The sequence below is a fragment of the Manacus candei genome, unplaced genomic scaffold (assembly GCF_025592945.1).
Source record: "Manacus candei isolate 608988 ecotype Guabito, Panama unplaced genomic scaffold, ASM2559294v1 h1tg000071l, whole genome shotgun sequence".
Lineage (NCBI taxonomy): Eukaryota > Metazoa > Chordata > Aves > Passeriformes > Pipridae > Manacus > Manacus candei.
The window spans coordinates 10820001-10837783 of NW_026138119.1; the positions used below are offsets into that span (position 1 = coordinate 10820001).

At 52.8% G+C, this 17783-nt stretch overlaps 1 protein-coding gene across 16 annotated transcripts in view; it reads left to right on the forward strand.

Annotated features, from left to right (window-relative positions):
- GRIN1 (glutamate ionotropic receptor NMDA type subunit 1) overlaps positions 1–17783 on the forward strand; it is a 39282-nt gene that overhangs the window by 926 nt on the left and 20573 nt on the right. For 12 of the 16 annotated variants that reach the window (XR_007907768.1, XM_051807915.1, XM_051807916.1 and 9 more), the window contains exons 2-7: positions 3063–3197; positions 9682–9858; positions 14243–14305; positions 15090–15190; positions 16822–16943; positions 17475–17649. Coding sequence is in view for 15 of the 16 variants with exons in the window: in XM_051807915.1 (XP_051663875.1) it covers positions 3063–3197; positions 9682–9858; positions 14243–14305; positions 15090–15190; positions 16822–16943; positions 17475–17649 (773 nt within the window). In the remaining variant the exon portion in view is untranslated. The remainder of the gene's footprint in view (positions 1–3062; positions 3198–9681; positions 9859–14242; positions 14306–15089; positions 15191–16821; positions 16944–17474; positions 17650–17783) is intronic. The other 4 variants (XM_051807918.1, XM_051807930.1, XM_051807921.1 and 1 more) reach the window with 1 other exon arrangement.

Below are 17783 nucleotides of genomic sequence, written 5' to 3' on the forward strand. Positions count from 1 at the left end.
CTCCAGGTACAGATGGCCATGCACACACCCCCCAGGGCTCACATGGGCTCCCATACAACACCTCAGAGCATACATGGGCTCACACACGCACCCCAGGGTGCACATGGGCATCCACACACCCCTGGGGCACACACAGTCTTTCTCTCTCTCTCTCACACTCACCCCTCAGGACACACAAGGGATCACACACACACCCTGGGCATGCACAGAGTGGGTGCACATACATGTCCACTCAACACCACGTGTGCACATACACCACACACAGACACACCATGGGCACACACAGGCACATGGAGGGCTGTGAGCATGTATGGACATCCACACACTGTGGGGAGGTGTGGGCATGGGGAACACCATCCATGCACACTCACCGTGCACACACTGTGGGAATGCCCACGGGCTGCACACACACATGCCATGAGCACACGTGCATTGCTGTGCAAACACGGGCACACACAGACCATGCATGTCTGCACTCACACCAGTGTGCAAACGTGCTGTGCCACACATATCCACACCTCCATGTGCACACAGGAGCACACACTGAGCCACATGCACACATGACACCCCAATGTGTGCCCTACACAGACACACAGACACACACACAGACACACACAAACATACACACAGACACACAGACACACGCACAGACACACAAACATACACACAGACACACAGGCACACACACTGAGCCACATGCACACATGAAACCCCAATGTGTGCCCTGCACAGACACACAGACACACACACAGACACACAGACACACACACAGACACACACAGACACACAGGCACACAGACACACAGTGATTCATGTACACACCTCCCCCCCACTCCCCCAGGTCATACACTGCTGCACCCCCCATGGCACACAGCACCACGGCCCCCCACACCACCCAGTGGTGCACACCAGCACACCCACTGCCACCCCCCCAGGACACAGGGATTACAGACATGGTGAGTGCTGTGTGTGACTGTGCACATAAGCACAGCATGATCCTCTCTCCTGTCCACATGGCTTGCTCTCAGCAGACCCAAGGGAGCAGTCCCAATCCTCAGCGGTGCTGGGTGCCCAGGGTGCCCCGGGCAGCCGTGGCCTGGCCTCTCCACCTCCCCTGCATGAGCTCTGGGTGCTGAGCCCAGTTACCAGCCCTAGTACTGCCACTTGGGGCCATCGGGGGGGCAGACAGGCAGGTACAAACCACCCCCTCCTCCAACACATCCATGCACATGCAAAAGGTCTACATGGACCCATGTGCAGGCGGGAACACACCCCCAAATTGTATGAATGCCCTCACCACGGAGCCTCACACAGAAATGCCCCCAGGCACACGCAGCCAGGAGGGGAGGGAGCTGGAGGGGCCGGAGGTGCGTAGTGGAGAATAGCTGACACCTTCGCAGCTCGGCTTCCCAGCGTGGAGGCGGAGGATGGCTGGAGACATGCCTGGGATGGTGGCCGAGCCGGGCGGCGGAGCAGCACGGGATGTACCAGATCCCCGCTGTCCAGCGGCAGCCGGAGAAGGCTCAGGCGGGTCCCTCACTGAGCCGAGGCTCCATTTACTGCTCCCAGCTGATGGATGCCTTGTCCGTGCCACCTCTAAGCCTTGTCCCCATGGCAAACCGCACGGAGCCCGGGGCTGGCGCTGGCACATCCCTGCGTGAGCGGCGGGATGGGGAGGCAGCTGAGCCGGGGCGCAGGGGGGCTGTGGGTGCTGGGGGTCAGGGTGCTGGGGGTGGGCTCTCTGTCCCAACACCCAGAGGTTCTCCCAGCCCCAGGGGCTTAGGGCACGGCCATCCTCGGTCCTCGCTCGCCGGCGCTGTGCCCGAGCAGGGGGGCTGCGAGGCTGAGGAGGGGCTGGGAGCCCGCCGATGTAAAATGGCTCCCGTCGAGCAGCTGCTGTGCGGCACAGCACAGTACAACCCTGGCCCCCACACAGCCCCCAGCCCCTGCCCCCAGGGCCTGGTGCTATCCCAGTGCCGTGCCCCAGCTCTGCTGGGTGCAGGTCCTCACCCACCCTGAGTCAGCGCGGCACCGGGCAGCTCTGCGCTGGGCATCCCCTCCTCCTGCCTCCCCAGGCTCCCCCCAGCTCCTTCTCTAGCAATTCCTCCCTTCTCCCACGGTAAGATCTCCAGCCCCTGCCCCAGCTCGCTCTGCACCCTCAACTTGCTCCCACCCAATGCCAGGCGGGATCATCCCTCTTCCCCTAGACCCCGGACCCCCTTCCTCAGGACACGCTTCATCCTCCTCTCCTGTCCAGGCGACCTGTCCCTCCAGCCTGGGGCTCTGGCAGATGCCTGGGGGAAGAAGAAGTGTTATTTCCTCCCAGACATCAAAATCCTTGCACAGATTCACCCTCGCTGGAGACCTGTCACCGGCCGGGGACATTCCTTGTGCTGTGAGAGGGCATTGGTGTAACAAAAGATCCCCCAGAGATTACCCATCTCCTTCCTTTCCGTTTGACACAAAATAGGATCCTGCTGGAGACCGAAGCCCCAGCCCTGCTATAACAGCAGGATTTTGCCGAGATCGTCCTTCCCCGTTTTGGTATAACCCAGATCCCCTCCCCCTGGCATGTTGAGGGCAGATCCCAGCTCCTGCCCCCCCAGTACTCTCATTTCTGTGCCCAGGGCCAGATGGCTGATTCGCTCCGTGGCTCTGCGCTCCCGCCGCAGTCCCAGCTGACCACTTTGTTTGTAATAGTCCTCAGAGGGGAATTACAACTGAGTATTAAATGTGTGGTTAAAGAAATCACATTACACAGTGTGACTGCAAGGGAGATGTTTCCCTTTAATCTGTAATCCATGGAAGTTATTAGTTTACTGAGCAGAGCTGGTAGGCACGGCATTTCCATTAGGATATAACCCTGAGCAGACCCATCACCTCCAGCCACAGCACAGCTCCCAGCACAATCCTTGCTTCCCTGTTTCCAGTTACCTCAATGCCGTTATCGTGTTAACATGGGGCTGTTTAACATTGCAGAAAAGAAAAGGAAAAAAAAATCATGCTGGACAGCTGATGTGCTCCTGTGAAATAATGTTTGTGTCGTGTATCCTGTCCTGCAGGTCTATGCAATATTAGTTAGCCACCCTCCTGCTCCCAACGATCACCTAACACCAACACCTGTATCATACACAGCTGGCTTCTACAGGATCCCTGTCATTGGTCTGACAACACGCATGTCTATATATTCTGATAAGGTAACTGATGCATGTTTCTAGTCTAGTACCTCATACATGTGCTGTAAATCAAGAGTACCCGTCAGGAGGGTTAATGATGCCAACACTCTGTGTCTGTCTATCCACCCTCTCCAGCTCAGCCTGCAGCTCCCTCTCTCTCTCCTGCATTCCCCAGTACATTATTTTTTCACAGCTGCCAGTGTTGACCTACATAGTGCCGGATGATTTCTGCAGCGCGGCTCTGCCAGGCTGCTGGGCTTGCTGCTCTTCAACCAAGCACAGGCATAGCTGGTTCCTGCCCTGCTCACTAGCGACAGCCAGGGGTCCAGGGGGCTCCCCGGGTGTGTGTGGGTCTGCGGAGGGGCAGGAGGATCCTATTAGAGCCTGTACATCGGGCAGGAGCTCTCTGGGGCTTGAAGGTTGTTCGGTTGCATTCACTTCTCTGGGTTTATGGGATATTGGTAGGGAAATCACAGAATATCCCGAGGCTTCACATGACACTCAGTCCGGCCAGCACTCAAGACAGAGGTTCAAATTCCAATGTCTCAAACCACTGCACCTGTCTCTGTGGGCACACAGAAGCTTCCAGACTGGATGAGGGTCTGGGGGCAGTGCCTGGCCCTGGGCAACGAGGTGCTGCCCTGGCCCTCAGCTCACAGCCCATCTGTGATTAGTGAAAGCAAAGGGAGGAGCTGAGCAGAGCCAGGCCATCCACATGCCATTGCAGGATTCCATGTAGGCACACGAGCTCAGTGGGTGAGATCAAGCCTGTTTCAAAGCATGAATCGGCCTTTGCTTGGAAAATGTGAATATTCACAAATGTAAATGTTCTGTGCAAAAATAGTCACTCCGCCTACATGCTAAATGAAGTCAAATTTCAGGAGGGAGGAGCAGAGGCTCCTAGAGATACACCAGCAGCACTGCTCAGCTGGAGAGCAGCAGCTCTTGGCATCTCCCACCAATAAAGCCATGATAGGATGGACACCAAGCCAAGACCACAGCAGTGACCGTGATGGTGGCTGGCTGGGCTGGGGACCTGCATGGGCAGGGTCCCACCAGGTTAGAGGGAAAGGGATGGCAACAGAGCTGACAGAGCAAGGGAGAGGGCAGGCAGCAATCGTGCAGGGAGAATTTGCTTCGTGCTGCTGTGGAGTGGAAATACGTCTGATGGAAATGTCACTGAGAGAGACCTTGTCACAGGGGCCAGGAGGGCAGGGAGAGGGGACCCTGCACACTGTGGGTCCTGCCCCATCTCTGCAGGGCTGTGCTCACCAAAGCAAACCACCTGTCCACAGCACAACCTGGGGCAGGATTGGTGTGCCCACCCCAAGGGGCTGGGACCTGCCCTGGTACTCTCTGCTTCTGACAGATTTTTCCTATTTCAAATGTTTTCTGCAAATCTGGCTCATAAAATGCACCTGACTCACTTCAGGGCTGGAGGAGCAACCCACTGTACTGTCAGGAAATGCTCTCCATGGAGTATTTTGGGGAATTCAGCCAGTGCAGGGCTGTGGGCTGCGCTTGCCTGGCACAGACTGAGCAGGGAGGCCACCCTGCCTGTACCAGGCTCATCTCACCCCTCTGAGCAGTCCTGCCTGTCTGGCCTCCTGCTTGGCACCTGCCCATCCAGGCAGATGGGGGCCTGGGGGCTTGGAGCTCTCTGCAGAGGGTGGAGATGCTGGCAGGAGATGGGGCAAAGGCAGGGACTGGGGAGAGGAGCAAAGGATGTTGAACAGTGGAAGGGACAGCAAAGGTGGGAGTGAAATGGGGGACAGAGGGGTGTGAGGCCGTGGGACAGGCTCTGCTCACCCCATGTAGGACAGGCTGGCTCACGTGACACAGGACATTCAGCTGTTCCCTTTTTGGTTTCCAGTGATCAGCTTGATTTTTGGGTTACTTTTTAAATTCAGTAAATTATATCTTTCAGCTTAGTTTCTATGGAAACAAGCTTGTAAGATCACTTTGTATGTACGCCCCTGATTGGTTTTGAAGGCATCAGGCAATTTTAGCTAAATTTCACGGGGGGTTGAAGTGGAGTTAATTATGGTCCTCTGCAGGCTATGCTACCAGGGGGAGGAGAGGTGTGGGCCTCAGCACAGACAGGTTTGCCCAGTACCTTTTGATGCTCCCAGAGCATCTCCAGTTGAGCACAGTGGTCCAGGAGCTGAAGCCAGCCTACCAACAAAGATACCCCAGGGAAGGGAGCTTTATTGCTCCCAGTATCCAACCAACTATTTGTTCTAGAAGTGGTACTGCATCTGAATGCTCTGGCTTGGTAGCCTTTGGCCCCCTTGTACATACATCTTATGAAATCATTGCCTGTTCCTTCACCAAGATCCTCACTCCATCCAGCATAGTCCTGCCTGTACACTGAGGGGTCTCTGGAATCCCAGTCACCTCTGAGTGAGGTGAGCAGGGAATTTGAGGAGGAAAGGGGGCTCTCATGGTAAAGTGATCAGAGCAGTCCCCATGGCTGTGGTGTCCATCACTGTGGAGAGCCCTCCATGGAGATCTCATGGACTGAGCATTGCAAAAGTCACACTCTGGCCTTCTCCTGCTGGGCCCCCTGCATGGACAGGCTGGACTGTGCTTTAGTGCTCCTGCTCCCATGTGTCATTGGGGGTGTTTATACTTCCTTTGCATCCCAGCTGAAAAAATGAGATGACAGGGACATCTTGGCAATATAAGAAATGTGAAATGACATGGAGAGTGTGAGAGCAAAGCTTGTGGGGAAATGCACAGCTCAAGAGCCAGGAAGAGCTGGTGCTGTTTGTCATCACCATGTGGAACGTGATCCCCACCTATGTGGTGGGGATGAAGGGACATCCTGGGTGCCAGAGGTGCTGAGCCCCACACCATACCCTAATCCGAGAGCTATTGCAGTGGAGGATCAAGGGGTTTTAACTGAGACTTGCTCTGTGGTGAAAGAGATGGAAAATGGACTTTAGTCATCGTGCACTTGGAGAGCTATTTCAATTCCAGCACCTGGTCCTGGTAGTTGCAATGGGGTCTGTCTCTTTCTCTCTCTCTTCAGCCCGGGGATGGCTTTTACCTCTGGTTCCTGGTCTCACTGTAACCACTCCATGCCTGGAAGTGAGGCACTGCTCACTGAGAGGGGTACTTTTCTCTGTTACTGGTCTCACTGGCAACAATGCTCAGCAGAAACCTTCTTAATCAGAGTGGGAAGCTGCACTGAAAGTGGGGAAAAAGCGATTCCCCTTGACCAAGGTCAGGATCAGAACTCCTTCACCTGTAAGCAATGTCTGGAGAGGCTGTTTAGTGTAACACAGAGTTGTTTGCCCCAGGAATGGGCAGCCCAGCCATCAGTAGAGTAGCTCAGCCCTCAGCAGGGCAGCACAGCCCTCAGTCAGGCAGCCTGGAACGTTCCAGAGCAGACCAGGCTAGAGCAGTGCTGGGCTGATGGAGCCCACTCATCCCAGTGGAGGAGAGCTCTTCATAGGCTCTCAGAATTCCAGCTGGGAGAAGGACAGACACGCCCCACTCCACAGTGGCCATTCCCCAGAGGCTGCCACGTCCCTTCCTCCGTGCTCTGCAGGGAAAGGCAGGCAGTGCATTTGAGTGTGAGCTGCCCACACCCCTGTCCCCACTGAAATCCCTCCCTGCACACGTCTGAGCTGTCTCAGAGTTGTCTCAGCTCCCTCCCACGTCCACAGCTGTCACGTGGGGCAGTGGGCAGGCTCCTTCCATGGGGACATTGGCCACCGCTTCTTTTTCATACCCAGCTGGGGAATTTTTATTAAATTTTTCTGAGCTTTATAGGTTGAGATCTCTGTCAATCTCTTTGAAACTGCCCAGGCAGCTCATTTTGGGAGTGAATTGCTAGAAGGGAGACTGAGCACATTTCCATAGGAAGTGAAACTAAAGCACGTTGCCTGCTCAAGCCTCTGAAGCTTTCATTTTTCTTTAATTTTCTGTAGGAAAAATAACTCCCTCGGCCATGGACCATGAGCTGGGATGAGCCCTTAGGCAGGCAGAAGTAAGAGGATAGCAAACCTTTCACTCAGGGACCTGTACGTGGTCCTGATGTGGGCACACACCCGTGGTGGCCTCCAGCCATGCCCTGTGCACATCCCCTACAGATACAAACTCCATCAGCAGGCACCCACACGTGCCTCTTCCCCCAGGCAGAGCATGGCCATGTGCAGACTGTGCACAGGGATTTCAGCACCCAAGCACTTTCCCTGCAGGGGTACCTGCACTCACATGCTCTCTGCATGGATGTGCTCACATTTGTGCACACACAGAGCCCCAGTTTTCACACACACCAACAGCTCCTCTTTGTAGGTACTCACATCAACCAAGTCAGGACAACTAATAATTTGCAGTTCTTAAGTCCGGACCCCACATAGAATCATCATAGAATCCTAGAATAGTTTGTGTTGGGTAGGACCTTAAAGACCATCTCATCCCACACCCCTGCCATGGGCGGGGGCACCTCCACCAGCCCAGGTTGCTCCAACCCGCATCCAACCTGGCCTTGGACACTCCCAGGGATGGGGCAGCCACAGTTTCTCTGGGCAACCTGTGCCAGAGCCTCCCCACCCTCACAGAACTTGCCATGAATTATTCTTCATTTTCCTATCTAAAAACCACAATTCTGTAATCCAGGAGCTGAGATACTATCAGGGCAAGTCCATGGCCCTTTTGACACCACCTCAGAAAGCAAATTTCCCTGAACTGTTAAACCAAGTTGCCCCCAACAACCTTGCAATAAATTGTTCATCTGAACAAAGTGATATGTATTTACAATACTTAAGGAAGCCATGATCAGTTTAAACACCATTTTTACAAGCTAATGGGAAACTAGAAAATAATTTGATGTAATATACTGAAATCTCAGAGATTTTTTAATTTCAAAAATGGATTGAATGCATTTTGTTAGAATTCTGATTTTTTTTTAGCCTGTGTTTTACTGATTTTTTTTTAATATTAGTTTTTCTGCTTTTTTTTCCCAGCTCTTTTCTGATCTTTTTTTCCCCATTTTCATTTTCCCTGGATTTTCTTAAAGCAATTAAAAATGGTCAGGGGTTAGAAATTAGAAATGCTCAGATCCATCTTGTGCATCCCTGGCCCAAGCTGTGGAGCAGGACCTGAAAACTCCTGGGCATCTCTGCTGACTCCAAACAGATCTTGAACACTGTGTTGGTGTGGAGACTGTGGTTGTTCTTCCATCGTTTGTCTCTAGGGGCTTCTTCCCAATCCTATGGATTAGGGCTGGGCTTGTGGGGTGAGCTGCATTTCTGCTGCTCTTCCCAAAACTGTGAATGTCTGTATCAGCTCTGAGATGTTTGTATTAGCTCTGAGATGCTTCTTGTGGCTCTCCTGGTTTGCTTTCTCCTTTGTTTAAACATCCACAGTTGTCCTCAGTGGCTTGGTGGTTTTGCTGCTGCCTCCATCGTTCCTGTGTGTTGGGCCAGGGCAGGAGCAGGGGTTTGACACTATTTTCTACAGATTTCATGGTTTGGTTTGACATTATCACCACGTTGGGTGTGAGAAAAAGGCTTTATTTGGTGTGTCTGTTCCTCCTGTATGGGTCCATGGGGGACATGATTCCTTTTCCCTTCCCAAAGTGTGATTTACTTTGGCCCCTTCAGGACATTTCTGACCCATGCTGGGTCTGGTCTGTGGGTGAGCAGTTCTGGACAAGACCTGTTTGGTCCAGACAACCATCTCAGCCTCATAGAAAGAAATATTATGGTGCTTTCCTTTCTGTCCTGTCTGGTTCAGAATTCTGCCCCCCCTCCAGCATTTAGCTGGGTTGCCAAGTAAGGGCCCTGCTGAGCATGAGGACTTTGACTGTCTAATATTTGACTGTAGGGCCTTTTGGAAAAACTACATTTGTTTGAGAGCTCTCTGTCAGCTACAGCTTTTGGTCCAGTTGCTCCCCTAACAGCACTGTACTTAATTAGGCTGGAATTGCTATTGCACAATCATCCAACCATAACAATGTCTTTAACCAAATCAGAGAGGTCAACTGGGACATGAGTCCAGAGCTGCCTCCTCCTGTGGAACAGGCTGACCTAGAAACAGTCAGAGACCATGTTATAAAACTGCTTTTCTGAACTTCTCTCATGACAAATAACTAATATATAGCTGCCTGTACCTGCCTCTTGCTCCTCTCTAAAGGGAATTCAAGTTCTTAGTGATGCCTGTTGCGCAGTAACAATTTTGAAAAGCCAAGAGGCAAGGCTATATTTGCACTGAACACTGCTGGCCCTTCATGGCTCGATAGGCTTTTCTTCACTGTGGACCACAAAGCAAAAAACCCTCTCTGCCATGCTCTAGATTAACCACAGAGAGGTACAAAATCACGGCCAGGATTTGCTTCCCAAGCAGAAGGAAGGAGTGCAGGTTAGCACTAGAGGTGTGCTCAAGGTGTGCAACCCAGAGGTCTTCCCAAAATGGCTTTGTGATCCCAGCCCTGTCCCTGCAAACCTGGCTGACAAGCCCACAGTCTGTGTTGAGCTCTTGTTCTTCCTTGCAGAGCATCCACCTGTCCTTTTTGCGCACGGTCCCTCCATACTCTCACCAGGCCAACGTCTGGTTTGAGATGATGAGAGTCTTCAACTGGAACCACGTCATTCTGATAGTCAGTGACGACCACGAAGGTCGTGCTGCACAAAAGAAGCTGGAGACCCTCTTGGAGGAGAAAGAGTCCAAGGTCAGTTCCTGAACATTGTCTTGTAGCTTTGTTTAAGCAACAACTAGAAGTCTCGGGCTGTTGTATGTATGTAGATTTCTGTATGTAAAACACCTTTTCTTTCCATTGTAACATGGCTAACATGCTTAAAGCATCAACAGTGTCTGACTAGTACCTGACAGAACTTTGTACTTTATTCATTTCACTTGCTTTGCCATGGTCAAAATCTCCTACATGTAAATCGACTACAAAATGAAGGGAAGGATAACCTGGAGCTCTGCAAATGCCTCGCCCAAGATTCCCACCTAAGGAGAGGACCAGTCGCTCAGCTTAGGGAAGCACCTGCCCCATTGCAGCCACCCCGGGGCCAGGCAGACCCAGCAGTGCCAAACCAACCCTGAAAAGCAACTTCTGAATTGGCTTCCCGGGGCTCACCTTAGAGGCTTAGGAGGGCCAGGCAGCCGGTGTGTTGCTGCCCCGAGGGCCACAGTACCCTCTGTGTAGAGCCGTGGGCCGCAGGCTGCGCCCGTTCCCATCTCCATCGAAGCACATGCCAAACGCTGCTTTCCTGACACCCATTGCTGGTACAAGAGGGCGGTTGTGGCTTTGTGGAGGAGGTGCACTGCACCTACACTCAGGGCCAGCAGGGAGCAGGGAGGGAGGTCCCCAAGCCTGCTAGAGATTCAGGAGGACAACCACAGACCTGCGGCGTGGAGTGAAAGGACCAAGCTAATGTTCCAGACAAGCAGGGAAGGAGAACACAGGAGCTGTTTGGCTGCAATCTGGAAGACAAGGAACCACCTCATGCCCTACAGAGTGAAGTCCCAGCACGTTCTCTTGCCTGGGGCAGGGTGAGTCTCCTTCGGGTGTGCAGAACCCTGAGCCCATCCAAGTCTCCAGCAGCATCAGGGCAGGAATCAATTCAGGGCTGTTCCCTCCTGGGTCACAGGCAGGGACCTCAATCTGCTCTTCTCCAGCCCCACCAGCAGCTGCTGGACCTTTGGCAGTCAGGCAGCTGTTGAGGAGATGTGGCCACAGACAATTCTTGTGCTTGGAGTTGGTGGCTCAGCTGAGAGATCAGAGAGAGCAGCCTGTCACTGCTCTTCATCACCTCCCTGATGAACAACTGGTGCAGGGCTGCAGGCTGGCACAAGCCACACTGAACAACAGGCTTTTGGTTTTGGCGGTGATTTCCGAGGAGTCTCATCCTTGCTGCATCCTGGATCATCGTGAGACACTGACGTGCCACCAGCTATGGTGGGATCCTCCTGCCTCCCAAGGCAGTTTCCTGCTGGGTGACAGTGGAATATATTTCACTCCAAAGCCTCTTCCCAGCACAATGTCACTCATCCAAGGAGAGCCATTGTCAGTCTCTCATTCCTTTCCTTGTATCTTTTGATTTCCACTTTCTGCTTTTGTACAGTTCCTCTGTGTTCCCTTTTGCTGCTCCCTCTCATGACTCCACTCCTTGCTTGCTCCATGTGATGCTCCCAGGCTCAGGGTGCATTTCTTCTTCACCCTATCCATCACATGGGAAAGATTTTAGATCTGGAGCTTGAAAGATGGGGAGCAGGGGATGTGCTCAGACCTGCCCCACATTTGCACTGCAGCTATAACATGTCTTGGCAGCCACTGGGCTGCTGCAGGTGCCCTGGCCACTCTCCAGCCTGAGACCTGCTCTGTGGGGGTAGGTCACTTTATCTTCCTTTTGGGGCGTGCCACTGCATCTTGTTTCTGTTTTCCTTGCAAAAAAGTCAAACAGACAGGTCTGACTGGTCTTGAAGGTGGTAGATAGCCTGCTGGGGCTTTCCTATCTTCCTTAATCTCTTCTTCTAATTCCTTTTCTGATCACTGATGTGCTGACTCTCTTCATGCCATGAAGGGGTACCTTGGGCCCCTGCCCAGCCTCCTCAAGGGCAACCTGGCCCTGGGGAGGGAGCAGGCAGGAGACCTGATCTCGACCTCTGCAAGGCTTGGGTCACAGTCCCTGAGGTCCTGTCCTCAGAGACTCCCCTGCCCAGCTCTTGGACTGGAGCATGGCTGTGTCCCCCACAGTCTGCACTGTCCCTGGGTGTCACTCAGGCACCACTGTGTGGGTTTGCACTTCCACCAGACACTCCAAGCCCAGCACTCAGGCCATGCTGACCAGTCCTGGCACAGCCCATGTGCTCGCCTTGTCTTAGGTCTGTCAGCAGTAACTCTACTGCTCCACCCCAGCACAACTCTGCTTGTTCGTCTGGGCAGGCCACCAGTGCTGCTCAGGATCAGGAGGGAGTGTTGGACACTGTGAAATCAGAGTTTGTCCAAGTCAGAGGTGGCAGGTCCATGGTGTGCTGGGTGTCTTTCTCTAGGACAGTGGCAACTTTTTTAATGAATGCTTGAGAACCTGGTGGAAATTTTAATTTGTGGGTCCCTGTGTGAAACATGAGCTGAAGAGCAGGGAAGGGCTGCAGGACCACATGGAAAAATGGGGGGAAAAAAAGACACATTATTAGTCTAGTTCTGTAGGGATAGTGACAGGGAGAGGTGATCAGGTGCCAGCTTTGCTGCACCCAAGACTCTGCTGACCAGCTTGGATCGAGGTGCATATCCCAGGCACACAAGGCTATTCATGTCTGGAGGCTGCAAGAGGGATGACCAAGTTTTTGGCTACATTGACAGTACCTAAGGAGAAATGACCAGTGTCCCATCACTGGAGAACATTCATGCTGTCCTGCACCTCTGTTCTCCTTGAAGGCAGTTGTTACCCCAGGTCTCACTGCAATCTCAGCAGTCTCTAAGAAGCCACTGCAGAAATCCTGGCTGTGGATGTCATCAGAAGTGAAGGCAGACCTGGGCTCCAAGCAGATTTTGCCTCCTCAGATACTTTGCCTTGCAAGGACTCAATTCCTTTGAGCAATGAAAACCTGCCAGGCTGTGTCCAAGGAGAAGAAAGCAAAGATCACATGGCTGCACAGAAAGCAGACCTGCAAAATGTCCTGCCAAAGATTGGCCCGAGTGCTCAGGAAAAGGCAAGCTACTTAGTTTGGAAAGCGAGACACAGAGATAAAACCTGGCTGTCTAAGAAACAACCTGGGAACATGAACCTTTGCATTCCAGGGGTGCAAAGGGTCTGGTTCCTGTCAGGGATCAGTTGCCATTGCCATAAGGTTCTGGAAAAACGAAGATCAGAATAGAGCTGTGTCCCATACCCCATATACATAGATCAGGAATACTCAGCAGGGGTGGGGTGGGGTCAAGAAGAAGAGGTCAGACACTGTCCCACCAAAACCTACCAAGCCATCTCCTGAAGGCATTGTCAGATCGCTGTTGTTGGCCTGACCAGGTGGGCTGCTCGCAGGAAGATCCACGGGGCTCTGTGCACGCTGTTGCAGGGTCACGGCTCCTGAGAGCAGAGGCTCTTGGCCCTCAGCACACTGCCTGGAGAAGAGGAAACCTCCAGAAGCAGGTTTCATGCCTTGGGCTCCTTTGGGGCCAAGCAGCAGAAGTGGCTCAGGTAGGAGACAAGGGGAGGAGCAGGTTCTCTGTCCGGTCTCTCGTCTCCAGGGTCAGAGCATGCTGAGCCCCCTGTCCTGAGCCCCAGTGCTGCTCTGGTCAGCAGCGTGGAGACCACCAAGCAGTGAGCCCCACTAGCCACCTGTAGGGCCAGGTTATGGGCACTGTGGTCTTGGGTAGCTGCACCTCCCGGGGCCACCCTTGTGCCACAGAGCCATGAGGTGCCCTTGGCCCTCCCCAGGCACCAGGTAAAAGCTGCAATGTCATCCCATGATCACCATTGCTTCATATCGCCACGCTTTGAGCCAACACGGGATGTAGAGAACGTTATCTTTCTCTTTTGGATGTCAACAGAGCTCCAAAAGGCCGCTCCCTCCTTTCAGGAGGTGAGAAGTTCAGCTGAGACACCTCATTTGCTGTGAACTCTCTGAGGGTGAACAGGATTGTAATGCTCATAGTGACTCTAGTATTGCTAATACTCTTAACTGTAACAGTTTGCCTTTATCCAGCACTTTCCGTACACAACATTTTGTCCTTTACTTCCACAGTAATTCCATGGAAACCCCACCACTTAGGCCCTTAGAGATGCATAGATTGTTTCTGAGCTTAAGATAAAAAATTTCTTGCTGAAGAATTCCCCAGTCCCACAAGGGAAATGCAACTGCAGCATCGCACCAGCTGTGGCACTCAGGCTTGCTCTGTGAGATATGGCCTTGCACCGTGACCTCCCGTGAGAGCTGAGGCACTCTCTCTCCTGATAGTGGTTTTTGCGAGCTCCAGCGTTATAGAGACCCTTTAGCAAACAGTGGAGGAGGAGGTGGATGTTGGATTGCTTTACTACACGTCATTTTCAACTGTTTATAATATTCTTCTGTGTCTACATATTTTCTCTGTGCACATTATTCATCAGAGTAAAAAAAGGAACTATGAAAACCTCGACCAACTTTCCTATGACAACAAGCGAGGACCCAAGGTATATATGCATGGAAATGCACGCCGCCCACCAACCTAACTAGCAAATGAAAAGTAGCCACAGCCACCAGAAAAATAAAAAAATAAAAAATAAAAAAAAAAAAAAAAAGAAAAAAAGTGAAAGAGAAAAAAAAAGAAAATAAAAGAAAGAAAAAAAAAAAATCCATGACTATGTTTCTTGGTAGCACGTTTTTATGTTGAGATAGTTTGGTTTGGACTTGAGAATGGAAACTTAGCCAGCTGACCCTGGAAGGATTTCTTTTTGAAACATGCATGTGAACCAGTAATTAACTTGTAAGTTTTTTTTTTTTGGAAAGTTGAACCAACCCCCTTTCCTCCCCAAAGGAAACAGTTCCTTGGTGTAAGTTGCTCACTTTGACTCCCAAAGGTTAACCTTGTGCAATATGTTTTTCTCATTTCCCATGTTTTTGAAAAACAACACTCGTTTGAGTTTTCAATTGCATTTCAAAGCCTTTTTCTCTTTCCTGTACAATGCACGCCTCTTTTTGGGTCTTGATTGACTTCAGTTTGCATGCACAGTGCAAAAAAAATAAAAATAAAAAAAATAAAACAACTGAAAGGCCAAAACCTTAAAAGAGAAAGGAAGGAAGGAAAGAAAGAAAAGAAAGAAAGGAAAGAAAAAAGAAAAAAATAACTATAACCAATCTTATTTAGCAGACTTTTGTGCAGTTTAATGAATTCTCTTGACCTTTTCTAGATAGCATGGCTCTCACCACCAGTCCTGGGGCTCCCACACTAACCAGCTTTGCTCACACTAATCACAGGCTGAGAAAGTGCTTCAGTTTGACCCTGGAACCAAAAATGTGACATCGCTGCTGCTGGAGGCGAAGGAGCTGGAGGCTCGAGTCATCATCCTCTCTGCCAGGTAAGGCAGTGCCATTCCTTCCCCTCCCTGCTCTGCTTTTCTCCTCTCCCCTTTGCAACACTGCCCAGAACTGAAGTCAAAGCAGATTTGAGGTTTGTCATCCTTCCAAGGAGCACGAGAGAAAACCTCATTGTGGTTTAACCCCTGCCAGCAGCCAAACCCCTCACAGCCACTCCCCCAACAACGATATCAGGGACAGAATCAGAAGGGTAAAAGATGGAGAACTCGTGGGTTGAGACAAAGACAGTTTAATAGGGAAAGGGGAAAGCAAAAGCTGCTCACACAAGCAAAGAAAAACAAGGAATTAGTTCACCCCTTCCCATGGGCAGCAGGTGTTCAGCCCCTCCAGGAGAGCAGGGCCCCATCCCATGGAATGGTGACTTGTGAAGACAAACACCATCACTCCAAATATCCCCCAGTGTTCCTTCTTCCCCCCAGCTTTATATACTGAGCATGATATCATATGGTCTGGAATATCCCTTGGATCAGCTGGGGTCACCTGTCCCAGTTGTGTCTCCTCCCAGCCTCCCAGGCACTCCCAACTTCCTGGTCCCTGTGGCAGCAGGAAAGCAGAAAAGCCTTGGCCCCGTGTGTGAGCCCCACTCAGCAATAACAAAAACATCCCTATATGGTCAACCTGGTTCAGCACAAACCCAAACACAGCCCCACACCAGCCTCTGGGAAGAAAATTACCTGTCCCCCAACTGAGAGCAGCACAGCCCCACACAGGGATGTCCAGGGCAAGGGTGGGTGCTGTGCTGTGCTGGACATGCTGCTGGCCTGGGAACTGGCAGTCACCAGCGGGGCTGGGATGTCTCTCCTGCACAGTGTCAGCAGCTGCAGAACCAGCTGCAGTCAGTGACGGTGTATCCCGGTCCAGCTGTGTAGGAGGGGAGTCTCACTGTCCATGCCTGCAGCATAAGGACTGGGCCAGATGTGCAGATGCTCAGCAGTGCTGGGCCCTGTGGGATCAGGTGAAGCTGGGAGAAAGGTTCCCATTGCTCAAGAAATGAGCTATTACCCAGGAGAAACAGTTGTCAGAGAAGGGCTACCTGGACTTGTGTCTTCCCTGGCACTGCCACTGCCTTGGGACATGACACAGGAGAAAAGGGGCCATCCAGCACCTGGAGCCACATTGCCCTTCCCTTCATTAAGCTCTTAGAGAGTGTCCAAAGGAGGCAACGAGGACGGGGAAGGGCCTTGATTTGAAGCTGGGGGAGGACACTGAGGGCACTTGGGGTGTTCAGCTGGAGAAGAAGAGACTGAGGGGAGAGCTCATGGCAGTTCCAGCTCCCTGGGGAGGGGCAGAGGAGGGGCAGGGACTGAGCTCTGCTCTGGGGGGACCAGGGACAGCACCCAGGGAATGGCTGGAGCTGTGTCAGGGCAGGGTCAGGTTGGATCTCTGGACGAGGTTCTTCCCCCAGAGGGTGGTTGGCACTGACCAGGCTCCCCAGGGCAGTGGGCACAGCCCCAAGGCTGCCAGAGCTCCAGGAGGGTTTGGATGATCCTCTGGGGCACAGGGGGTGACTCTGGGGTTGGGCCTGTGCAGGGCTGAGGGTTGGACTCGCTGATCCTTGTGGGTCCCTTCCAGCTCAGCACATTCTGTGATTCTGTGCCTCCTCTCGTTGCAGTGAGGACGATGCAGCCACGGTGTACAGAGCAGCAGCCATGCTCAACATGACGGGCTCGGGCTATGTGTGGCTGGTGGGGGAGCGGGAGATCTCGGGCAGTGCCCTGCGTTACGCCCCTGATGGTAGGCACCCCTGAGGCACCCCCAAGGCACCCACCCATCAGTGCTTGGAGACCCTGCACAGAGCCAGCATGAGGGGCCCCTGCCCCCCGGGGACCCCCTGGGCTGGGGGAACACCGTACCGTGGTGGTCCCAAGCAAGTTGAGGGTCCCACATGTCACTTCCCATTCCCCCTGCCTGCATGGGGAGTCAGCAGTCCAGCAGCCTTGTTCACACTGCTGTACCCCAAATCCACATCACTGGGGCTTTGCAAGCTGACAGTCTCCTGGGGGAAGGGTTGGGCAGGGCGCTGGGGATGGAGCACGGGCAACCAGTGGCCCATGTAGCTGTCCCCATACCCCTCTGGCGGGCAGGACGGTGCCCACCCTGCGCTGCTGCCCCTGCCTGAATCTCAGGCAATTCCCCACTGCATCCAAGGGTCCCCAACCCATAACCAGGTGCTTGCTTGTCCCCAAACCCTGTTCATGGGAGCAAAGCTGGAGCAGCCAGCGAGCTCAGGAGTGCTGACCTCCCTCCTCCCCTCCTCTCGGGCAGGAGTGATCGGTTTGCAGCTCATTAATGGGAAGAACGAGTCCGCCCACATCAGCGACGCTGTTGCCGTGGTGGCACAGGCTGTGCACGACTTGTTTGAGAAGGAGAACATCACAGACCCACCACGGGGCTGCGTGGGCAACACCAACATCTGGAAGACAGGACCCCTTTTCAAGAGGTATTTGGTAAAGGGTCCTGCTGGAGGGAGCAGAGGACCTGCTGGGGGAGAGCTGGAAAAGGTGGGAGTATGTGGAAAAGGTGCAGTAGGACATGGCAGCTTTGCTCAGAGTATCTGTCACTAAAGCTTTGGGG